A 26,745-nucleotide genomic window follows, 5' to 3' on the forward strand; every position below is an offset into this window, starting at 1 on the left:
AGAGTACCACTGAGATTTCCCAGCTGTACCTACAGTATATTCCCAAATATCCATGGACACATAGTACACTGGAACACATTGCATCAGCTTGGCTACACAACATTTTTGGCTGCACTTGCACAGGCTGTATTTTGATCTAAAGTAATCAGCATGAAAGTCCTCTTTTTCAAATCGATTTCCTGTGCCTCTAGAAATAAAATGCAGCTTTAAAAATAGTTCTGTTATCTTTGTATGGAGGCTTTCCAATCAGTGTTCCAATGCTTGAATATTTTCCTTTCATTTTTTAAAATTTTTTATAAATACTTCAGGATCCTGTTATTTGGAATCAGATTTTTGTCCTATTGTTCCTTCCAACTGAATCATGCATTGTGTGGTGTTTGTTTCGTTTTGACACCTGATTTTTATTATAATGGTATTCTAGTTCATTTTATGGTTGTTCTGAAACTGATAAAATATTGCTACAAATATTATTCCATGCTTTTCTGCAGGAAATTTGTCCCATATAATAACTCATAAAGTTTCAGATCCTATGGAGAGAGAGAAATTAAAGTGCAACCACTCAATGATCCACCACAGTTAAGAAATGAGAAATGTTTAGGGTTATTAAGCATGGTGGGCCTGATTCTCCACTGTGTCACACCAGTTTTATATCAGTATAACTCCAATGAAATAAAACAAATAAAAGGTGGTGTAATGGAGAGAACCAGGTCCTGTGGGGCAAATTCTGTCACTGGCAGATTATCCACATGGGCATCTAAAAAAGATATTTATCCATTTCACTTTTTTAGCATTCTGGCTAAGAAAACACACCAATATGGCATGCTACTATCAAATTATAAGAGTTCATCAGGGAAGTTGTGTGCTTTGCATACAATCACTATCTTATTTTGTTTTATCTGTCTGTTAGTATCATCAATGTATCAGAGCAGTCACAAATTTTCAACCAAATCTCAGGTTGCAAGATGGTATTTCTTTCTTCTTTGAAATGCTGCTAGATTTTTTGTATCAGTCATTCAACCTATGTTATTAACAAAAGGTAAAGAAATATCTTGTGAAATTGAGATCCAAAATTCCTGCCCCTCTGAATCTGGTCATGAACACTGTCAACTCCAAGCTTCCTGCTAATTGTAGATATTATTCAGGTTTGTAGAGTGATCTGGTATGTATCTACATTTTGAGCTAGAGGTGTGATTTCCAGTTCAAGGAGACATACTCGCCCTAGCTCTGATCGAGCTAGTATGCTAAAAATAGAGTGTGGCTGCCACAATTTAGCCACCCCAACTGTGTGCCAGTATGAATGGGTACATACTCAAGGTGTCTAGCAGCTCACACTGGTGCAGCTATGCTATTTTTAGCATGCTAGCTTGAGCAGAGCTAGCACAAGTATGTCTCCTTGAGCTGGAAATCACCTTGTGACCCAAGGTGCCTAGAGTAGCCATCACTAAAAATGCCAAGGTCAGGGCAGACTGCAAAAAGGAGAGCAGATCCTCCCCAAACTGGAGGTTAACACTGAAGTTAGATTCACCAACCAGTCACAAACTGTGCTCCTGATCCCCCACACTGGTTATCAAGAAGCTGAAAAAAGCAATCACAAAGCCCGCTTTACTGCCTTCCAGTTCTCTGGCTCCCGATCAGCACATAGGTCCAGTAAAGGGAGAAGTTATTTATAACTCTGCTCACTATATAAAATGCTCTTCTGATCCCCAAAGGACCAGGCACATTACCAGACCAATAATAGTTTGGATCTTACCCAAAATACCACACTGCCAGCCAGTCCTTTAGCATCTAAAACTAAAGGTTGTATTAGAAAAGAAAGAGAAGGTAGTTGTTAAATGTTCAAAGCAATCAGATACATGTGACTTCAGAGTCCATATATCAGATTCTTAGCAGCATTGGTGAGTCTGCTGGCTTGAAAGTTCCTTTGGAATGCATCCAAAGCTTGGATGGGTCATTCAGTCCTTTGTTCAGAGCTTCAGTTTGTAGAAAAGTTATTCCAGAGGTGAGAAGCAGGACTGAAGATACAATGGAGAAGATGCAGCTGCCTTTTTATATCCTTGTCATGTGGTTTGTACATCATTTGTCCCAAACACAAGATCAGAGCACCTGGGCGTGGAAAAGCCCTTGGAGTCCCCTGTCCTGACAGACAAGTATCAGGGGGTAGCCGTGTTATAGTCTGTATCCACAAAAACAACAAGGAGTCCGGTGGCACCTTAAAGACTAACAGATTTATTCCGATATAAGCTTTTGCGGGTAAAAAACCTCACTTCTTCAAATGACAGACATGTCTCTACATATCCTGCTGACTCATAGGTGTAACCCCTGCCTTTTTTCAATGGGCTCATTGTACAGCTGATTGTCCTTCATGAGCCATTAAGCAGGCTAGATACTGCTGATGCCCATCTGTCAGGGGGTGTCACCCAGAAACACAGCACACGTTTGATATACAAATATACCACACACATCTATAACTCGCAATACAAAGATGAAACACACTTATAATAAATGTGATTATCATATTTAGCCAATTATAACTTTTCTTACATGCTATATCTTGTAAGATTCATTGCAATTTTTTAATATTGGTATCAATAATATTCTAAATGGTCACTCATATTCCATACAGCATCTCTCACACACCCAGCTCAAAGTGCAGCATACCTTAAAGTAGGCTGAGTCCAAGTAGGAAAAGACCAGGACTTTTGAATGATATCCAGTACTGAACAAAATGCTGATGTGGCATGGGGAACCCCGGAGCAATGAATTCTTGTATTGACTTACCCAAGCACAAGGAACACAAGGTCATCACTTTGACTGGATCTTTAAAACACATCCCTCTTTTCACCCATGTGCTGATTTCCCTCAGAGACAGGAATAGCTGGGCGATGGCCATCCTTGCATTAGATATGGAGAAGATGCAGTGCTGTGTATGTGCATGTTCCTGTCAGCAAAGCCCACAATGAAATCCAGTGATGGACAGAAGTTTGAAAAAGGGACTGGAGACATCCTTGCAAATCCTTGCAAATATTCTGCTGTCTCTGAAATGCACAAGAAAAATAGAGCAATTGCTGCCAGACTCCAGAAGCATATGTTGTACTCACTCACTTTTCCCCACTGTCCTAATCTTCACTTTTATTTATTGAGAATTTGATCACCATTATATTTCCCTCATAACTTACCCATAGAAGGTCATCATCCAAATTTTACAGCTGCTCATGAGTAGATTTGTATATTGTTGGAAGACACTAGTCATATTCAGGTGCATCTTCAAATTCCCTTTCAAAGCTCAAAGTTAGTGAATTCAGATCTTTACTTCACTCTTCATTGGAATGCATAATCACAATAATGCTTTAGGAATGTATCATATAGATATATAATGTAAAAATGTATGCCGAAACTCACCAAACCTTATGGGGAAAAGAGTATTTTTTTAAAATACAGTTCATTGTATTTGATACTACATACAGAATACAATACATTAGAATATATAATATTGTATTTAAACATACAGGAAGATGAGAGGAGGGCATTTGTGGACTGTACCAGTTTGAAGATATAAGTTCACACACAAATCCTTATTGTACAAGTAAAACACCATTTCTGCTCAGACTGCTAGAGAAGCTTCACTTGTCCTATATTCCGATCTTTCTTTTTCTGAATAATTGCAGGAATCATGTAATGCTTTTGATTCACTTTACAAAGTGCTTATATAAAATCTTCTATAAAAACTGGGATTTAATTAAAAACACATGGAGGACTGATTTATTTAAAAGCAACAATTAATTTTGTGAAGAACAGAGGTAAGAAAAAACAAGAGGCCTGAAACTGGCGTTTGTGGACTTTTATTTTTTGATACTCTACAATATTTTTCACTCTGTTCCATTATGCTAGCACACTTGGCAAGAGCTCGTTCTTCCTCCAAGGCTGATATTTTGAGGAAGGAAGTGTGAATAAGTAATCATACAATATTAATCCAAATCTGCAAATCACACAAGAATGAGAAATCTCTCCAAATCTACATTCATGCATGAATAAAGACTAAAAGCAATCATACAAACTCCCTCCAAGAAATCATACAGAAACCTTTCAGATCTGATTGCTACACTAAACATAACTGAAGGTAAACAGATGCCACATTTTTAAAGTTTGCTCATTTAGAATAATCTGTGGCTCTGATACTTATTATTTCAAATGATATTCTCCTTCAGTCCATTATTTGAATGAAATGCTTATTCATTGTTTTTGCTTCCATATTAGCAGAGTATTTGAATAATACATCTTCCTCCATTAATAGCCTATAGATAGTCTCTAATGGTAATCACCTATTGGCTAGGTTTTGGAGGAGTTATTGTCCCCCTTAACTCTGCTATTCAACATTCCTTAGGAGCTTTATAGGAATGAATCTGTGGTTCTGCAGCACTTAGCAGCTCTGCAGAGTTGAAACTAAAATTCCTACCGTATCAAAGGAGTTTGATTCAGTGATGTTAGCCTAAGTGTGATTTTTTTTTTATTAACAGAAGCACCAAAAGTAAAAATACATTCTGTTGCACTAATTATATTATGAACCACAAGTTCTTGAATTTCCATTGCATACCACTTACTCTATGCATTTACTTAATGGTGGAATCGCATCACTTTTAATTTAATAAATTAATATTTAAACAGTTATGTCCTGGATCGGGCCTTTTCAAGCAACTTCAAAATTATTAGAGAAAAAGCTAAAAATATTTTTCTTTATGATTTATGCTTTTTTAAAAATAAAATTCAATCAGGCAACTTCTTCTTTTTGAGATGGGCACCAGGGGATGGATCACTTGATGATTACCTGTTCCGTTCATTCCCTGTGAAGCACCTGGCATTGGCCACTGTCGGAAGACAGGATACTGGGCTAGATGGACTTTGATCTGACCCAATATGGAGGTTCTTATGTTAAATGTACAGAGTTGAACAGGGGAGCTCCTGTGGAATATACCAAACTCTCTAGGAATACAGGTCACCTCCTGAATGTTTTTGCACTTCTGCAAGACCTTTACCACAAAGATCTGTGCTAATATGCAGGGGTAAATATGTTTAAAGAGCCTAATGAATTTCAAGAGCATACAGAAGCCTTGTAAAGACTGAAAGAAAAATCTTCAGGAAGCTCACATAAGGGATGGAGGTCCAAGGTTAGCTTTGGATTTAAAAGTCTCCTGTACGCCATCCAGATGCTTGTGAAAAGTCCTTGGGATCAGTAGGCTAGGCTTTGCCTACTATATTTTGAGTACAAAAGGCTCTTTTGTCTGTTCTGTGCTCTCCTTTATATGTTTTTTTTTGTATTGTTTTGTTTTTTGTATCTGGTTTAAGAAACCTCACAAGCCTCCACTTGCAAAGATCATGTTTGTTTTCAGTATAAAATAAAGGTGGGAAAAAAGGGTAGTCCAGTGATCAATTAAACTTAAAAATTCCATGTCACGTTCCACATGAGGCTGGTATTGTGCCATAATCACAAGGAGGAAAAAGAGCAGTCCCCGTTATCACAATCAATTTGACATACTTTCAGTTCATAAACACGAGTCTCATTCTATCTGAAACTGTAATATTCAATCAAATTATCCCCTGATATATGTCAAGAATGTCCTAAATGATTTTTGGTCTATATTTCACTCTCTTTGTTTCCAATTAAATGATCTGTGAAATTTTGTAATTACATTGTCTTCCTTTGCCAGATCACTGAAGTATCAATAAAGGGTCAGCATTAAAACAACAACAAATTAATCATAAAAGCCAACCTGTTACAGTGTAGAATGGCCCCCGTATGCCTCTTAATTTTCCTTTTTCGTGCACTGTAACTGCATCGCATCACGGGACATTAAGCATATTTCAACTCGTGGGACTGACTCAGTCATGTTTTTAGAAATTGAAAACAAATGTTGTAACTGGATGAATGATAAAATTGAAGCAATAACAATTTCCTGGTAGGCATGCTTGTTTAATGGATTGCATCGTCTTTCAGCATGTAAACATTGCAGTGGCTATCACTAACTAAAATAAGATGTATTTGTTTCAACTTTTAAGTTTGGCAGTAATTTCACATGCTACAAAAGAGCTTAAGGAAGTGACAACAAATGTTTAGAGTTTATTTGTCACCTAATGCTCATTAGCTGAATCATCCCCTTAGTGGAAAGTAACTAGAAAAGATGATTTTGCTTTTAGAGTATGGGTGCAAACCACGCCCAGTCCTGTGAGGTGCTGAGTGCTTTTCCCTTGTTTGATTAGGCCTCAGTGAGAGCTGAGATTGCTTAGTACTTTGTAGCATTGGGTCCATGATTATGTATTTGTCCTGTCTGGAAAAAATGAATCCTCTCCCCTTTCGTTCTTGCTTAGAGATTTCAAAATATAATAAATGGATTGAACTGTGGGGGCTTCAGCCTGCAGCTGATGTTTTCATACTTTATTCTAAGACATGAGAGAATCAGCCTGGGTGCCTAGCAACCAGGACAACGAAAAGCAGATCAAATAGAGATGGTTTATCAGTTGTGCTGTTCTTATCGTGTTTGTGGTTTGAAGGCTGTTGAAATGATGCAAAACAAAAAGCACAAACAGAGTTCTGTTATTAACACCATGATGTGGAGCGTAGTTCTTCAGGATCAAAGAGAAATGCATTCTCCTCCGGAATTCTAATCCTTCAACTTGAGTCACGCAACACATTTTGATACTGCTGGGCAAAATAAAATGAAAATAACTAAATAAAAGAAATTAAGGTTGGTAAGGAAATTTGGTATTTCAGCCAAAAATGTAGCTCCCACAAAACACACACGCACAAGGATTCCCACAGTTCAAATTCTTCATGATCAAATAACAGTGATTAATGTAATTTCTGGGTAATTGTGGTCAAATTTAAATGTCAGCAGGGTGTGTCACATCTAGTTATAAAACCCCTTTTTGTCTTTGAAGTAATTAACAAAGATACAATAGATGTTTGTTTTCAGAGGGTTGTAACTGAAGTAGAGGGTGTTTCTGCTTAGCTTATAGAATTAAGTTAATAGGTATAAAAATATACTACTTTTTGAAAAAGACAGATTCAAATAGTAGCATTTATATGGTCATTATTGAAAGAAAAGTACATTATAATTGACCCACATTCCCATATCCTGAGTTTCAGCCTCAAATATGGTATCAGGAAAGTTTAAAATCCTTGGAAAAGTCACAGATCATGTTACCCGAAGATGAAATGGAATATTGTCTCAAACATCAATTCCTTTTCTTTTACAAGGTAGAGTGCAGCTTAAGTAGATAGCTATGCCTTCTAGAAACTATTTAGAGAATACATGAAAATGTTTTTCTTAATGGTAAGCCTCTCTGCTTAATTTTTTGGTTTTGGTTTTCCTTCATTACTGTATTTGTTTGAGCAGGTTGTAATATAACCTACACCCCTTTTTAGGAAGAAATAGACAGACTTGTACATAGTGTTATGTGATAACCCTGTTTATACAATGTTATTTTTAATCGTTTTCTGCCTGTCTGTTTCCAAGAGCTCATATGCAGCATCTCAACTAGAGAGTTTCTCTTACTTTAAAATCAGATTTCTAACATGTCAAAAGTCAGGCACGTTCAAAAAGAAGTTTAGATTTGGCCCATTGTAAATAAAAGGGGGCTTGGCAAGATTCAGATCTGGACCTGGGCTCAGATTGTAAACATTCCAGAAATTAGAGATGTGTAAAATCTAGTATTTTGGTTTGGGTTCCTCTCTTAACCCACCTGGGATTTCATTCTCAATGGTGAAGTTTCAAGATTCTTAAATGGTCACTCATCACGCAGCACTTCTACACTACCTGCATTTTTCTGTGGCCAACTTCTTTGAATCAGGAGGGTCTTGATATCATGACCAGATATCACTGTTGAACACAACCCTATGATTTAGTAATTTCCACAGGAACTAATCAGCATAGCTTTAATGCTGAGGGTGTATAGCCACAGAATGGTGTTTGTTATAAGTGGAGAACTGGATAGGACTTTTGCCATTGTTTAGGAAGTTGATATTCCTTGGAGTTACGTCTGTGAGGATCAGTCTGGGGTGTCTGAAAACACATTGTGTCTGCAGTGTGGCATAGCACCATGAGACACTGAGGTGTTAAGTTTCAGAGTAGCAGCCGTGTTAGTCTGTATCTGCAAAAAAACCAGGAGTACTTGTGGCACCTTAAAGACTAACAAATTTATTTAAGCATGAGCTTTCGTGAGAAGAAGTGAGCTGTAGCTCACGAAAGCTCATGCTTAAATAAATTTGTTAGTCTTTAAGGTGCCACAAATACTCCTGTTTTTTTTTTGAGGTGTTAAGGTATCTGTTCTGCACCAGGAAAGGGGAAGAGCAAAGTCTCTGAGTGCTGGGTAGTGACATAGCACTCTAACAGAGTTCAGAACCTAGGTATGGGAGAGGGAGTGGATTCGGGACCCCTTGATGCAGATGGAAGCATTGGCACCTTGAAGAAGATAAATGCCTCGTTACCTTGAGGCTGGTAGACACATCAGGGCCTCAAAGCAGATTGATATATTGTAGCCTCATTGTAGTTTAGCCCATTTGCGCCTTTGAATACTCAGAACACCTTGAGGTAGATAAATGGTTGCTGGATAAACCTTGCTGAGGATGAACATTTCAGCAACTTAGTGTGGATGGATTTGGATGCATGGTGCCTCAACGTTAACTGATATGTTGGTCCCTCAGTTCTTACAGTTGGGAATATTAGCATATTTACAAATTTTGATGCCTCCACATGCTTGAATGAATCACAGCTTTGGAAAAGTTTGTGGCTTTCTGCCACTAGTCCAGGAATTACATTCTACAGTGTAGTGTTTTGGTGACTATTCCTTTCTGACATGGATCTTACTATAATTGTGACCCATAGGCTATCTTACTGCAACAGTACACTCTATCCAGAGCTGCCCTTGATAAATGTTAACACAACAGGTGAGGAGAGAAAGTGAAAAATGTCTACTCTAATTAAAAGGCAGAGTTTTACCTTGGTGGTTGTTTGACCCAATAATGGCCAGTGGGTTGTTTAAGGTCAGTAAGTGCCAGAGTAACCTTGTGTGTCTCATATGAAAAGTGATCCATCATCCAGCAGCACAGTTCTCACAAACACTGTGCTGGAGCATAAGCTCAATTCTGAGCAAGAGGGGAAATAGCTAGACCTTGAATTAGTAGTGACACTTCCACTATGTTACCATCCAAATTCTCATTTAGCCTAATTTGCTTAGCTTCTAAAATTTGACATAATTGCAGCACAAGGAAGTATGCCATAGGTACCAACGTCTGAGTATGTGTGTTACTAGTTATTAGTAAAATTCATTTTGCATTTAGAGAAATATGGATTACTCTACATATCTTGGAAAATCACACTCTCTTCAGCTTTTTTACTGGTTATTTGCACAATCAAAACAGATGCAAGAAGCCACAATCATAGCACCTGTGATGCAAATGCGAAGTGTTTTGTAATCCACAATCACAGACTCTGCTGATTGCTGCAAGCAAGAGTGGCCCCTGAATTAGAAAATTATGGTTTAAATCTTCATGTAAACCGATCTGCCAGGCCAGTGGGTGCCATTTGCAGTGATTTTCTTGCAAGTCTGCAGAAAAGAGCCTTGCCAAGATTAAAACAGCTCAAGCTTGCTGGAGTGCATAACTCTGACTGAACCAAGGTGAATGAATTTCTTGTTAGCTAATGAAGTTATGGCCTTTTTCATCTTCCTGGAAACTTCATCAATATGATCAATATGAGCCCCAAATCTCAGTTAACGTTAAGGTGATCCCCAAAGTAGCATAAGACAAAATAGAGATTGATGGGTTTGGTGTGTTAGCACAAGATTTCTGTTGTAGTTGTTTGGAATGTCTACCTTTGGAAACAGGTAACTAGTGTACAGAAATGTTTGTTTAATGATATCTAAGACAAGTGGAATCTGACTGACAAGAATTTTCTCATGGGTGAATAAAACAACTTTATGTTCTGTACTTTTTTTTTTAATCGGGTTACAAGAACAACCAGTTTGTTGATAACTCTTTATAAGGATAAAGAATTTTGACAACTTTCTGTTTTGCCATTAGTTATTGGGTGCAGGATGGACATATGGTAGTTAAGACTTCACTAAAAGACTGTATTTCTTAGGTAATTGACCTGGGGAGTTTGGGATTGTATTTTTTTTATTAGCATGTCTCAGTTTAAGATCACCCTTACATTATCTAATCTCTGAGGGTATGTCTACAATACAAAAATAAACAAACAAACAAAAACCAACAACAACAAGAAAGCAACTGATTCAGGCTCACAGGGCTAAAAACAGCAGTGTAGATGTTCCCACCTGAAACCCAATGACGGGGGTGAGTTGCAGAGCCTGGTCTCCAGCCAGAGCAGGAACATCTATGCTGCTATTTTTAGCCCCATTGGGATTGCCAAATTTGATTGGATGAATTCCTGGAGATGTGATCAGATGACATAATCTTTAATTACTGGAGACTCCAGAACAATCCCGGAGGGTTGGCAACCCTAGGCCCTATCATGAGCCCCAGGAAACTGAAGCATTTGGCTAGAACTCTAAGACTTACTGCAGCAGCATTCCCTTTTTTTGAGTCTCTGAAGGGTTATAGACTCGTTTGCTATGCTCTCTTCTGAATCTCATGCCTGCGGCTTAGAAGCAAGAGTATAGGATTATTAGAATAAATCTTCAAAGGGCTGAGGCCTAGCATTCCTTTTCACAGGCATGATCTGAGCACACAAAAATGAATTTACAGGTACAATGTAAACTTCTATGTAATTTTCTCCTATAGTCATATAGCTAAAGTCATAATGCCCAAATTTGCTCACATAGTTGAACCGAGGGTCCATATATTGTAGATATAACTTGTGCCTATAAAAGGCAACCATCCTTTTGAAAAATTGACCTATTTCATCTACTACTTTCACAAAAAAACTTTCTGGTGAGTAATTTTTCCTCTAGGCTTCAGTAGTTGAGCCTCAAGGAATGTTAACCTTATTTAATAAACAAAATTGTCTGCAGTTCTGAGAACAACGCTTTCTGACCGTATGCTCTTCCTTTATTCTTTTATACTTTCTCAGTGGGTCCTTTGGATCTGCTTATATCTACTGCCATGCAATGGACTATGTATGGCCACTAGTAAAGTATCAGAGGAAGTCCTCTGAGTAATATCAAGATTTGAGCTTTACATTCTTTTCCCTCCTCCAGTTGCCACTAGAGTTATAATATGGTAACCAATATATAAAATATAACACTGAACACTTTGGCTAAAGACAAGGTGATTTAAAAAAATAAAAGTCCTAAAATTTGGTACATTTTTGACAGCAGGGTTCATAAACCAAACTATTATTAAATGGATCCACTACTGAGCTGGATTTAGTTCTCTTCAACTGGACTTAATATTTCATCTGAAAGATCTCAGCTGCCTTTACCAAAACTCTCACTGTACCCTAGACTTCTCCTCACAATCTACAACCCCATCCTAAAACAAACAAAAAAAAAGACTTTCTACTTCGGTGACATTCACAGTTAATCACTTGCTATGCATGGAACTAGGCAGTGGTGACTTCCTTCGCTTTGAAATGAAACTGGAGCCTGTGTGGTGCAGAAACATCCCAGTTCCCATTGAAGAAATGGAAGTTGTGGTCACTTAGAACCTCTCATGAAGTGCTATGTAGATGTTCTTGTAAAATGAGCTCCACAGAGCAGGAGATTGCAGATCCTGTATGGTGAATATCGCGAACTCAGACTTGATTCCAACTGCATTTATTTAAGCATGATTTTAGTTGTATCATCTAATCCCTTTAAATTAATAATTATTTATAACTATATCTATCTATCACTATATATATATAGGGCCAGATCCTGGCCCCCATCATGTCTGTTTTGTACTCCTCTGGAGATGCAAAGGAGATTTATATACGACCTGCTAATGATTTCCCAAGCATAGTGGTGCACAACTGGCATATAGCCAGTCCTGCCCCCCAACTCACAGCACCTGGTGAAATGGTCATGTTGGTGGCCTGGCTGAGTGAAGGGGTTGAGGCTAATGCAAACTGCATCAAGATCCAACCCCAGGATCAGAGGCTGAGTGGCATAAAGTTTACCTACAAGAGCAGCTTGGACAGACCTAAGAGTTGGGCGCACTATATATGACATTCAGTTTTACTAACGAATGACTCTCTTCTTAATGTAGCATTATAAAATAAAGCCTGCATTCTTTACATAATTGGAGAATGTCCTTAAAAACATATAACCTGTGATCATTGTCCCTTTTGGGGAAAAACAATGTTTCTAGAAGGTGTTTCTCTGTATTTATTTATTTTATTCCTGCCATCTTAGAGCCTAAGCCTTCAAGGGCCTTCTGCAGAGTGGTTAGTGCTTTCAGCTGCTTACCATGGGAGCTGAGGGAGCTCAACTCTCTCAACCGTAGGGCCCCTTTATAGTAACTGGAGTTAATATTAATACAGGAGTGAAAAGCCCAGAGTCACTCCCGTGTCTTAACCTTTGAAGTTATCTGAAGTGGATGCCATAAAAATATACAAATTGTGTGAAATTAAACATCCTTTTCCTTCACTTTTTTTGTATCCCATATTTGGTTCTCTTTTAGTGCTGGAGTCGGCAGGACTGGCTGCTTCATTGTAATAGATGCCATGTTAGAAAGAATAAAGCATGAAAAGACTGTAGATATTTATGGCCACGTAACTCTAATGAGAGCCCAGAGGAATTACATGGTTCAAACAGAGGACCAATACATCTTTATCCATGATGCACTGCTGGAAGCAGTGACATGTGGAAATACCGAAGTGCCAGCCAGAAATCTGTATGCATATATTCAGAAGCTGACACAGATAGAAACAGGAGAGAATGTCACAGGAATGGAACTGGAATTTAAGGTACTGTATGCAATGGGGAGATAAAAATGTATTGGAGTAAATATTTTGTGCTAAATCCTACACTAGTTGATCCTAGGAACTTCAGGCTCTTTCCTGAGGCTAGAATTTTACAATTATGGGCTGGTATTTTGAAAAAGAAGTTTACATTTTTACACAGAATTTTTTAACCCTGATTAGTATCCAGACAAGTATCTTCCATAGAGCTTTTCCTTTATTGTTAAGAAAGGTTGTTATTCATGTTCATGGTATTTAATATTTCTAATATTTTTCTTAAGTATAAATAGAATGTTAAAGATATATCATGGCATTAAAAAGCAGATTGTAAATATCTAGTTAGTACAATTAGAATGTAGGAAAGTAACCATTTAAAATTAACAGAATTTTTAATCAGCCAAAACAGAGATAATCAAATCAGAAATCAGACACTGAAATTGTTGAGTTTTGTCATATTTTTTTCCTCAATATATTTTTCTCTGTTCAACAGCGTCTGGCTAGCTCTAAAGCTCATACTTCAAGATTCATCAGTGCCAATCTTCCATGTAATAAATTCAAAAATCGCCTTGTTAATATTATGCCATATGAATCAACGAGGGTATGTTTGCAGCCGATCCGAGGAGTAGAAGGCTCTGATTATATCAATGCCAGTTTTATTGATGGATACAGGTACTAAATGTTGGTGTGTTGTGATGTGAACTGTTTAAAACTTTACAAAGTTTACATATACATTTATATAGTGACAGTAAATTGCAACAAAATTCAGGACAGCACTGTTTGTATACGTGACACCATTCCATGTTGGTTTTCATTTTTAATTAATGAATAATAGGCACGGAACTATTTTCTCACTTCTATGCACCTCACTATGCAGGAAAAACTGTTTTTGGCAGAGAACTCTGTTTTAATAATCATGCCTAACTTCAAGCACAGGAGTACTCATAAGTCAAAGGGATTGCTTATGTGCTAGGTTAGTCTTCTGCTTAAACACATAGTTAAATTGGGACCTCAATTTTTTCCTGAGTGTTCCATTAAGAGAGGCAGGGAAAGAAAAGACAGAGGATTTATCCACCTAAAGCAGCAGATATCCTGAGATCTGTGTGGATCTTGTTGTGAACCCATTAAGGCCAAGGCCTTGCACCAAAGCAGCCATTACCCACACACAGTTTCCAAACCCTCCCCTGATCTACCACCATTACAACGTTTCCTCAGGAGCCAGCTGTCATTGGCTGATTAATCCAACGGCTTCATTGCACAAGCCATGAAGGGGATGCAGTAAATGCTAATGCTGCTTGGAGTAGTACTAACTTCCACTCCAATATGTTTGACTATCCACTGAGTCAGCATGCTACAGAGAATGGCTTCTTTTTGTCTCCATCCTTAAATCTTCATGGAGCCAGAGGGGTTCCTGTGAGATCAGGCGGCAAAGGAAGCATTCTCAGAATCATAGCTGCCCCTTCTATGCACCACTCCCTCACTGCGGATTCTGGCAGTTTGGCGCCCTCCACCTGTGGAAGGAAACAATGGCCATTAGTTAGGGCAGTATTAAGACCACGTGTGGAAGCCCACATGACTCTTAGGGGGGGTTTGTCTCTGCACCCTCCCCACTTTTGCTGGAGGCATTAAGCTGTTGAATGAGTTAATAAAGAAGCTGCGTGGTGCTATAATTCATAAACCTAATAGATTGTACGACAGTCATTTCTACAAAATGAAGAAGCACAACTAAGTGTTTCCTAAGTGCTTTTTATGACACACAAAATTGAGCTATTAGAGTTGCATTAAAATTTAAATAATAATGATAAAGACATACATCATAATATTAACAGAGCAATTTCCTTCACAAAGTTCTAAAAATAAAAAATGCCATTGTTTGATTAAACAATCTTAATAGGTTTTTAACGTGCTTACCATTAATAATATATATCTTGTCCTTACTTTTCCTCAAATTTATATTGTCTCAATATAATGTTTACATATAAACAGAGAGCATTTGAGTGTCATCACTTTGGGTTTTTCCCCTTGTTTTTGATGTAGGCAACAAAAAGCTTACATAGCTACACAGGGACCTTTGGCAGAGACAACTGAAGATTTCTGGAGGATGCTCTGGGAGCATAACTCCACAATCGTAGTCATGCTTACTAAACTGCGAGAAATGGGCAGAGTGAGTATTGTTTTAATAGCCTTTAAACTTTGTTTCTTTAGGAGAATTCACACCTTCCTATAAAATCTCCAAAAAGTAAAGATCAGCGATAAAGATCAGTGATCGTATTGAACAATAAAATTAAATCATCACACGAGAGACTAAAAGTCTTAGCTGTTCCATTTCTGGGTTTCTTTACATCCCAACTTTTCCTGTGTACTTATTATGCTGACCTTTGCAGATTCAGCAGCTTGTTTACAGTGTTAAATCTCATTAAGCTTCCTCTTGGTATAATAGAAGGATTGAACTAGTTTACAGAAATGGTAGAATTGTACCAGTATAATAATCTTGGTGTATGGTAAGTGATATCAGAATCAGGCTTTATATTTGGAAGACTAGATGGCGCAGGGAATTCATAATAGCTATAAAAGGCTAGATCCTCAGAGGCCAAGGGGCGCTTGAGGCAAATGAAGGGAAGGAAAGGAAAAATGGCCTTAAGATTTGAATACCCTTATGAACTGAAATCACCAAGATTTGCAGATTTTGAGGCACTATGTGATCATTTTTTATAAAAAATCAACTGGTGTGTGGGGAGCAGTTCAGAAGCTATATGTTGAGTTCATTGCGGACCTGTGAACTGGAGGCCTGAAGATAACTTTTTCATTCCTTTTCAGAAATTTTTATTTATTGGAAAATATAAGAAACAGAGTAGTTAAATTAAAAAAAAAAAAAAAAAAAAGGCTAGTGGCCGATCTAAGTCTAGTTCTTAGTGGGCTGGTGTCACTGGTGTGGCTTGAGACTGCCATCAAAACTGATACTAAAGCCCCAGGTGGCAGCAGCAGCCCTTCTTCACAGTGTTGAAAGTTGGTGGGACAAAACCGTTTTTCAGCATTGTGACTGATGCCACAGCCCGGCGACAGGGCAGTTTGGAGACACTGGCAATGACACATGCCAGAGCTGTATCTATTTTATGGACAAATAGAAGAATTTAGGTTTTAGTTCTGTTAGTAATGGCGTTCTTCATGAGCACTGAATTTGCTATAATTAAAACAGATTATAACAATCCTCAGTGATGAAGACATGGTCATTTGTAACACGGAACTGGACTTTTTTTTTTAAATAGGAAAAATGCCACCAGTACTGGCCAGCAGAGCGTTCAGCCAGATATCAGTACTTTGTGGTGGATCCCATGGCAGAGTACAACATGCCACAGTATATCCTAAGGGAATTCAAGGTCACAGATGCCAGGGTAAGTTAGCTCAACATAATTCTGTTTTCTATATGTTTATAAGGAGTCCAGTCTCTTCCCTTTTCTTTTTTATTAGCAATGCCTTAGGGACATTCTTGATTCCCAGACCTAAGCAATAGCCAAAGAGAAGGGAAAGATAATAACAACCTTGTAAGAGAACAACTGGCTGTAATTCAAACATAACATCTGGGCAGCACAACTTTTGGAAAGTTCTGTGTATGTGTTTGTGCTGAAAAGCATTAGCTGATTAGAAGGCCATGTTCCCATTCATTTCTTCCTCCAGACCCTGCTTGATACTTATTTTTGGAATTTTCATCACTTAAGGCTGTAAATATGTTGTTGTTCTGCACAGCTCTTTAGGTCATGCATGCTTGAAGGTTAATATGGTGTGATTTAAAAACAGCAGAGCAAACAGCATTCTTAAGAAAAGTTGACAAGCTTTGCACATTATAATTTGATTCTTGGCATAGCTTACTCTTTAGCGTTCTAATGTGTCTGCAGAGAAGAGCTACACAGCCATGACCCTGGTTTGCTAATTTGCATTATGCATTCCTTATCTGGACTGCTGAGTCCAAGGTTCAGCATTGATGGAAAATTAACTGCATATAAACTTATTTTTATAGGAATATCTTTGCCAATCCTCATACTGTCATTTCTAACACTTCACATGGTATGGTAGGGAAACCCCTACCCTGCTCCATTTTTGGAAGCACTGTAGCAATACTGTTGATTGCAGCAACATAGCAGGATGCTGTACTTTCAAGAAATAAAATCACTTAGAGCTCCAGATCCATACCCAAGAAATTAGACATTACATATATAGGGGACCAATATTTGATAATGGGCGCGTCAATCCAGAAGAGAGAGGAATAACATGATCCAATAGCTGGAAGTTGAAGCTAGACAAATGTAGAATAGAAATAACATTCAAAATTCTAACAGTGAGGTTAATTAACCAATGGAATGACTTACCAAGTGGGTTCTCTCTCGCTTTCAATTTTTAAATCAAGATTGGCTGTTTTTCTAAAAGATATGCTCTTGTTCAAACACGAATTAATTCAGGGCTGTCCTATGGCCTGAGTTATACAGGATGTCAGGCTAAATGATTACACTGATCCCTTCTGCCTTATAATCCGTGAATCTATGATTTCCTTCTATTATTATGACTAGGTTGCTGATGCTAACATAGGCTACAGATAAAGGTAGATTAGTCACTCGAAACACTTGTGGGTATTCACCCACGAAAGCTTATGCTCCAATATGTCTGTTAGTCTATAAGGTGCCACAGGACTCTTTGTTGCAGTTAGCTAAATGGCATTTTCACTAACCACAGGGAACATTAAGACTAGTATTGGGCTAAAGAGGCTGGAGTTTGACTTAGCAAAGACAAAAACAGGCACAGTTTGGATTGGTTACCACTTTATGTGAACTACCAAAATAGAGTGAGGTTCATATAAATGACCCATCTCTAGGTAACAAAGCCGGAGAAGGAGTGGCTCATAGCAAGGTGACCTCCTTTGTAGATAGTTAGTAAAATCATTCTGTTCCTCCTAAACTGGAATATATGCAAGTGACATGGGTATCCAGTCACACATTACAGACAGTGAGTAGCAAAGAGTCAAAGATGTAGCTGAAGAGGATCATTTGCAAACAATCCCCAGGATAAAATGCATTCACATGGTATTCATCAAAGAGTTTCGAGTTAACAAACACATTGTTTGTAAAAATTAGTAGTTAGTTTGCAAATTGATAAAAGGGCAAAAGTTATCAAATAACTTGTATGCCACAAATAGCTTGCCTCGCCATAGTATTAACACACCTACTAAAAAGTTCATTGCTTTAACCTGTGAGGAGTACGCCTCACCAATCCTGTTGTACCACTCTAGAGTCCCTTAATGTTTCCCTAGTTTTGAAGACGGCATTGCCCTAATGGTTCCAGTTGTGTTAAATGATTAACTGACAATCTTAGAGAGCTATATGGTCTGATTATCCAAGGTGATGAGAACCTGCGGCTCTCACGGACTTCACTGAAAGTTGTGGGTGCTCACCACATACTAAAATCAGACCTATTCTTTTTTCATTGTATGGAGTGCTTACATGACTAATTTACACTAACGATAATGGAATTTATGTAACTAAATCACTGGCATATCCAGAGCAGAATAAACACTTTATTGTTGTTACCATTCTTCCTCCCTTTGATGTGTAATGTCTTTTGTAAGTTGATAATATCATCAGCAGTCTGGTATGCTGCTTTTGTAGGTGTTATCACTGTATTGCAAGGTGAACTGTCATAAAGTCCAGGTAACCTCCATAACTGTTCCAGTCTATGATTTCTAACTGCTTTATACCCACTGTCTCTGTAAACTATGAGGATCATCAACTTGGGGCAGTTTAATGCAGCACTAGGCTATTAGTGATATCTATAAGAGAGCATTATATACTCTATAAGCTCATTGAAAGGCAGTTGAATAGCCCTGGTGAGAGGCAAAATAGAAGTCCAAATGATCAGTCAATCAGTAGGGTTACACATTAAAAGTAACCTAGACCTCTTTTGCTCAACACAGCAATCTGAATGTTTGTGTGTTGAAAACAGCACTTTTTACTCTGTCTATGTAAACTGTTACAAATATTTTTAAATAAAGATTTTAATAAAATTTTATACTTGGAACTTGACTGCTATAGGGAGAGATATCTCACTAAAAAAAAGCCACACCATTTATAATGCCAGCAGCATGGGGAAGAGATAACATAAGAGATTGTAGATCCGTTCCCAATCTACTTTCCTGCTAGTCTAAATCATCAGAGTGACTTTATAAACTATGGTATAATCATTAAATAACATGTAAGTTCTGTTAATTGCTGTTAAAGCAGGATAGGAACAGGTTTTACAGACTCTTGTCCCAGACAGGCCCCTTTAAAGTTAAACCTTTACTGACAAGAATGTTTCACAATATAGAGATAGAAATTAGTGATCTTTCCAGCCACTGCCTGAGCAGAGTTTTGTCTTAAATTTAAAGATAATGTTGGTCCAGCAGATGCTTCCTAAGCACAGGAACACTAAAGGACTGCTGTCTCCCTTGTTAATTGATATCTAGAATAGGCACCAACTCCATGGGTGCTGCTCCGGGGCTGGACCACCCACAGGGAAAAAATAGTGTGTGCTCAGCACCCACCGGCGGCCCTGCTCATCAGCTCTTCCCCCTCCCTCCCAGCACCTCCTGCCCACTGCGATCCGCTGTTCAGCAGCGTTCAGGAGGTGCTGGGGGCAGGGCACGCTCAGGGGAAGGGGTGGAACGGGATGGGAAGAGGCCGGATGGGGTGGAGTGGGGGTGGGTGGAGTCTCGGGGAAAGGATGGAGTGGAGGGTGGGGGGTGGGTATTGAGCACCTCTGGGAAATGACAAAGTTGGCACCTGCGATAGCTAGGATGTTGCCAAAGTGTCACATAGGAGGTTTTCTGTTCGCTTGTTTGCTCGAGAGAATGTGAGCCATTCTGTTGCTAGAGCACCTCTTGCCAGTTGATTTATGGAACTGCGCTTATAGTGGCTTTGGAGGGTACATTGTAGTGCGTCTTTCGAGGGAGGAATGATACCATGGAGGCCATTACAAGGGAAGAGAGTTTTATCCTGGGAAAATGACATTTTAGTAAGAAACATTAGCAAATAGCTTAAGTTGGGCTTCTTAAGGGGTATAGTGCTCTAAAAAACCACACAAATTGTGCTCACCGTGTGCAGTTTTTGAAATATGCATTTATTTAAATTGGATTAAACAAATTCTTCAACACTAGAGAGCTCATTGTCACTGAGGTTTTTTGAGGAGAACACTAAGGATTGGTGAGTCAGGCTTAAACAACATCTTTGTTGTTTCACTGGATTTTAGTGAGAGCGCTGTGTAGAAGCTCCCTGTTTTTCCCACACATTTGTAGACCTGAGAGGTAGAAAGCCCCAAAGTACTAGAAGAAAAATAGGAACAAGTGATTGCTTTTTGTTTTGTTAAATTTTTTAAATGACCTATATTTCAGTTGTCAGAGCAAGCATGGCTAAATATTTTGGTGGAAAACTCCTCTGGCCTCTACCTTCCAATCTGCTTTTTGGGGGGGTTCCCATAATTGTTTAGATGATCCATTGGTTTCACTCTGTAAAAGACCATTTTGAAGAAATGACATCTGGTGCTAGTTTTCTCTTTCCTCTCCTCGTACAATGCCACAGTTACAGCCTAAAGGCATGGTGACATGGCATATGTTATTTCTGTTTTCATGGCAGAAAAGTGGATGCCTTCAGGAAGTGTAAGGTGTCCAGAAGGCATGAAGGTTAACAGCAATAGCTCAATGTGTGTCAATCCTTTTAAAAGTCACAATTTATACAGATTGACAGTGTTCAAAATCAGCAAGCACAACATCTGAATGTTTAAAACAACTGTATTCCCTAGTATTGTGTTACACTGCATTTTGCACTTACTTTACTAGCCATTTAAATGTTAACCAGGCATTAAACATGAAGTGAAGTCTACATTTGACTTCAATACTTGTGGCTTTATTCCAGAAGTAAGAATGCTACAGTATATGCAACTTTAATAAGCAATAATGCTAATCTTGAATTAAAAAAGTAACCACAGAGGCATGGATAGCTCCTGTAGATTTGTAATGAGAGATGGAATCTTCTATCTATTGCGTCATTAGTTTAAGTCCAGTCCAAGTTGCTAGTGACTGATAATCATTGTGAGTCAGTGGATGTTTAGTGTATGTGAAATGAGTTGGTGGTCTCATTCTGGCTCCTAATAGACAGATGTCCACATCACAAAAGAAAACTATCACAACCGGCATTCTCAACCTCTCTGGCCACTCAATAACAGACCTAAAGGTGGCAATTTTGCAACAGAAAAACTTCAAAAACAAACTCCAAGGAGAAACTGCTAAACTTGAATTAATATGCAAATTAGACACTATCAACTTAGGCTTGAATAGAGACTGGGAATGGCTGAGCCATTACACACACTGAATCTTTTTCCCCATGTTAAGTATTCTCACACCTCTTGTCAAACTGTCTGTAATGGGCTATCTTGGTTATAACTACAAAAGTTTTTTCTCTTAATTAATTAGCCTCTTAGAGTTGGTAGGACAACTCCCACCTTTTCACGTTCTCTGTATGTGTATATATATCTCCTTACTATATGTTCCATTCTGTGCATCCGAAGAAGTGGGCTGTAGCCCACGAAAGCTTATGCTCAAATAAATGTGTTAGTCTCTAAGGTGCCACAAGTACTCCTGTTCTTTTTGCGGATACAGACTAACACGGCTGCTACTCTGAAACCTGGCATTCTTAGTGGTCTCTTTAGCAGAGAATGAGAGGACTGAATGGGAATGAACTACCTTCTGTAGAGATGGCCCAGCAAAGCAGAGGTTGAAGCATATTGGCCAGGTAGCGTGGGGAAGCTTGCACTGCCGCTGGCCATCCTGTACCTCTTTTCATGGATTCCAAGGACAGAGGGGACCATTGTGATCATCTAATCTGACTTCCTGTATAACACAGGCCATAGAACTTCCCCAAATAAAGAGAGCATTTGAATCTTGTGGGCTATAAATCCAGAACTTCTCACAAGCATTTAATTTAAAAAAAAATCCCACCAGTTAACTAGCTCCCAACTCCCTTGTCCTCAAACTCTCTTTTCCCAGGATCTAAATGTCAGACAATATTCTAGCCAATGCTGAGAGTAATTTGAGCATTGTTGTGGTTAATGAAATTGCCCTTTTATGTCAATGTGGAATAACTGCAAAACAAGAGGAAAAACACAAGCTCATCAGCATTGTGATTGGAAGCATCTTAGTAAATGTGATATTAGCCATCTTTGCTCTTTGCATATTTTTTCCCCTCCAAATGTACATTTTTCAAAATTGCTGTTATGGTTTGCTGACTGACTGACTGACTTTCAACTCCTGGAACATTCTTTCGTGGTATACTGTGTATGTCTTTCATTAAAGGATGGCCAGTCCCGAACAGTGAGGCAATTCCAGTTCACTGACTGGCCAGAACAAGGAGTGCCAAAGTCTGGAGAAGGATTTATTGACTTCATAGGCCAAGTTCATAAAACAAAAGAGCAGTTTGGTCAGGATGGACCGATCTCTGTTCATTGTAGGTAAGTAAAAACCCTCAGTGCAGATTGATTGTTTTTCTTGATTAAGAAGATATTTTAAGTTTCAAAGTTGACTTTAGGGGTTAGCTAATTGGTGTGAAAGTGTAGAGATGAATGGAATGACTTCCCAGATGAACTATCAGAAATGTAATAAAACAATCTAATGCAAATCCCTTTTATCCCCTATATTTCAGTAATGTTGAAACTATTTTGTGGTGAAATTCCATTCTGACACTAAAGGTGCCACTGAAATAAGAGGAAACATGATTTTTTCCTTACAAATGATCTTTGCCACAGGATAAAAACAACCCTGGTCTATGCTGCATTCAGCACACAGTGGGAAATGCCTTATAGAGTGATGTACCTGATTGTGTTTTCAATAGTAATTAGCAATGAGGCCATTATGGTGATGGTGATCATTACCGGTAAACGTGCTAGATGTCCTTGAGTAGCAGGCTGGGTATAATCATCAAAATAGGCCAAAGAAAAATGGTTTCTACATTAGACAATCCAGTGTAATTGTAACCATCGCATTCAGAGACTGTGTCCACAGTAAAGTCAGTGTTTTTTGACTGGTCAGCTAAAAGCTCAGAATGTAGAGCCTACCCTCTGAGGAGGTGCTGAATACCCTCAGTTCCTTTTATAAGTGAATTGAGGATGACAGCAGCTTTCAGGATCAGGGCCATAGAAACACTCACTCAGGATTATATGTGTCTGGGGGGGGGGTTATTATTTTATGCCAACTTGCTTTGGTTACAATATTCTAAAGTCCCTAGCAGATGGCTAAAGATAATATATTTATCTTTGATCTCTTACTTAATAAATTGCTTTCTATAAATTCCATTAGGATTTTAGAAATTAATTTCGCAACATTAAAGTGTATTTTTGATAGTTTAAATTGTATTGTTTATATAATGGGGGGCAATTAATACAGGTGCAAGTTTCTTTCTATGGGCTGAATAATGCCCTCTTCTCCCATGCGAAGGCCAAGTTAGAGGTTTGGTAGAGGGTATATAGAAACAAGAACGGAAAGGGAAATATCCTACCCCTGCCAAATCTAACAACAGCCCTTAGTTAAGACTGGATGCACAATTGCTCTACTGCCCTGGTGGACTTTAGTAGCAGCTGGGGCCTCTGTATTTCCCTAAATAGGAAGTTTAAGCTAGTGGATCTGCTGGACCATCTAAACCCCGCCTTTGCTGTGTCCCTAAATACCCGCTACATATTGCTAAGAAGAAAGGCACTGCAGAGCAGAGTTCAGTGGTGCGTAGGGGGTAATGAATTATCTTGCACAGACTCTCCAAGATTAGACCTGTCCCACCCTAGGTGACTTACGGATTTATGTGCCAGAGGAGTAGTGGGCAATGTTTGGCCCCTTATGTGGGCTCAGATGAAAAAAAAATGGTGGCCCCTTTTAAGTTCTTTCCAAGCTCTGCCCACACATGATGTTGAAATGAGATGCCACTCACAATAAATTATGAAGATCATTATGGGCTTTGATCCTGCGCTATTGTAAGTCAATGGGAGTTGCACCATTGACTTCAGTGAGAACAGGATCAGGCCCAGTAAGATCATACCTCTTCGTTCTTGGATGCCTTAGCAGCAGCAAAATAGTTAACATTGCTGACATCTAAATTGTCATTATTAGAATCATTCAGAATCAAGATCTTGTGCATATGAATTGAAGCATTTCAAACCCACCTCAACCCCACCTCTTTACAAACTCTTCACTGCTACATAGCTCAATCTCACCCCTGCAGCCCTCTTATAAAAAATGCTTATGAGCTGTATTCTGACCTGTTTTCAGGGGATTTATTTGTAAAGGGGGAGACCAGGGAAATTCCTCACCCTCTGAACTTCCTGCTCCCTGGTTCCCTGTAATTTTTCTCTCTTCTATATATTTGTTCTGTGGTTTACTTACCTACCACTCTGACATTAAGTGATTTTTTCCTTCTCTAGGAATTTTACAAACAAATCAATGTGTTACTATTTAAAACTTTCTAACCTCATTAGGCAGTTAATTAAAAAGTAGTTAGGTCAGCAAAGGACTTTTCCTGAAATCCAAGGCTCAGTAGAAATAGTGTACGCTGGGACGAGACGTAGGTATGTGCCAGCTTAATGGCCACACAGGATCCTGTGATTTTATGTGCCCCTTTCTTTGTCAGCATCCTCTCTCAGCAGATTTCCAAGACCTTACCCACCCTGCGGCCGATCCTAACACACACAACCCTTTAAAGATAAACTCTTCCCCCTGCCTCCTCCTAGCTGATAAAACACTTACGAGCCCCTTCCCTAACTGTTAAAACTCTACTGCATGCCCCTAATGAAAAGCATCCTTCCCAACCCTGAGGAACTATCTGGGTTATGGAACTCTGCCGAAGGGCCTGTGACTTTTACTAAACAGAGGACCCTATGAATAACATGGCTAGCCCTTTTATATACTGTCATAGCAGAATTGAACTCACCACTTTGCTTGAGACACATTGTATGAGATAGGTCTTTAAACGCTGCTAGAGGTATTGTGGACTTGTACTTACATCATTGTTATGACTCTTTAGAAATCCGAAACATCATTTGGTGAAAAGATGCCACACTGTTTAAATATGCTTGTCAGCTTCAGCCCAAAGTAAATGAATCCATCCATTTTCTGCAGACTTTACCCAAGCGTTACACTTGCTGCTTAATTAGGATCTGAAAATGTGGAGATTTTTCATATTATTCAGTGTCTTCCTCATTAACTAACTCTCCAGATGCTTTCTTACTTCTCAAGAACACAACAGTATGAATTAATTCGCTCCTCTTGCTGGTTTAAAAAGTTCTAAATAGTTGTCTTAAAGTAATAAAGAGTCGAAAAATACTAGGTCTGGAAACAATCAGACTTGTTTAAAAGAGCCATCCGTTTTTGTTTCATTTTCAAATTTGTTGTACGTGAAGAGTAAGCATTGTAATATTCCTCTTCAAAACAAGCTATATTTTTTTCACATACACCATATTTATATTACATTGTTTGTGAGAATATTGAAAATTATGTTAAGTTCTCCATTAAACGATAAAAACAAAGAAACTGAAAGATAAGGCTGGTGCTCTGTCCCTAACTTACCCCTGCATATTTCAAGGGTCTCAGAACAGGGAGTAATCTCACATACCATATGTAACAGGACCGAAACAAGTTGAGATAAGGACAGAGAGGTAGCCTAAATTCTGGCTTCCATTTCTTTTTTCATTTCCAGTTAGACTATTTGCAGGCCAGTGAACCCTCTCATTTTCCCCTACCACACATTGACCACTGTACATTGTTGGTCACAAACAAAATCACTTAAAATGCTTCCTGACTATCCAACTTTCATTGGAAGTACATTAGTACAAATTTGAGTTTGCCAGAGAATGGTCACTTTGTCAATGTGTATAATTTATAGAGCCTTTTTCCGTGTAGATGACCATGTACATATGGTGTATCATATCCACGGCTAAATAATCAGCCAATTCTTTCAACATTTTAACTGTCAATTAACACTCTTTTTTTATTGCAACAGTGCAGGTGTTGGGAGGACTGGAGTATTCATAACCCTGAGCATCGTGTTGGAAAGAATGAGATATGAAGGTGTTGTAGATATCTTCCAGACAGTCAAAATGTTAAGGACACAACGGCCAGCCATGGTACAGACAGAGGTGAGAAGAACAACATACATATGCATTGACTGGGTCAGGGTAGGTGGCTGGGTGGATGCAAGGTTAGGAATGGCAGGTGATGGGAGTGAGGTTTCCACAGCCAGGAATTTATATAGGAGGTATACTATTTACTGTCCCTTCTTAAGTACTGTAGCTATGTATGTAGTCTATGCAGTGCATTTAGGCTATTTCCCATTCTGTGGATAGGAAATACCACAGCCTGGAAAATGTCCATTTTAGTGGTGACTGAATAAGATATTTGTGTGACCCTATTTTCTAAAAGAAGCTTGATATGGAAACATTTCCCATGTCATTTTGATTTTTTCCTTCATGCTAGTAATCTATATTCATAATCAGGGAGCAAAGTTCGGCCTGTGGGTGCACCCTGTTGGCTTCTGTTCATTCGGAGGGCAGAATGTGTCCCGTGGCTTGAAATTGAGGCTATAGTGTTTTTATGGTTATCCAGACTTCATATAAACACAAATTTGACTGTTTGGCATGAAAGCATTACATCCCTGTGGGGGGGAAAAACCCTAGATTACAACTTTTTGCCCTGGGACACTATAAAGTTAGTGATCTCACTGTCAGTGAAAGTTCTGCAGTCTGGTGAGGGAGAGGTCTTGGGCACGGCTAGCCAGCCTGTTCCTGGCCCGATTCAGGAATCATC

The 26,745-nt window shown here is 38.7% G+C and overlaps 1 protein-coding gene across 3 annotated transcripts in view; it reads left to right on the forward strand.

The window, feature by feature from the left end:
• Positions 1 to 26,745, forward strand: part of PTPRD (protein tyrosine phosphatase receptor type D) — a 1,010,945-nt gene that overhangs the window by 974,145 nt on the left and 10,055 nt on the right. For all 3 annotated transcript variants that reach the window (XM_039543118.1, XM_039543120.1, XM_039543119.1), the window contains 6 exons: positions 12,611 to 12,896; positions 13,381 to 13,559; positions 14,925 to 15,051; positions 16,154 to 16,279; positions 22,258 to 22,412; positions 25,943 to 26,078. In XM_039543118.1, the coding sequence (XP_039399052.1) occupies positions 12,611 to 12,896; positions 13,381 to 13,559; positions 14,925 to 15,051; positions 16,154 to 16,279; positions 22,258 to 22,412; positions 25,943 to 26,078 (1,009 nt within the window). The remainder of the gene's footprint in view (positions 1 to 12,610; positions 12,897 to 13,380; positions 13,560 to 14,924; positions 15,052 to 16,153; positions 16,280 to 22,257; positions 22,413 to 25,942; positions 26,079 to 26,745) is intronic.

Source organism: Mauremys reevesii, linkage group 6 (assembly GCF_016161935.1).
Source record: "Mauremys reevesii isolate NIE-2019 linkage group 6, ASM1616193v1, whole genome shotgun sequence".
NCBI classification, from domain to species: domain Eukaryota; kingdom Metazoa; phylum Chordata; order Testudines; family Geoemydidae; genus Mauremys; species Mauremys reevesii.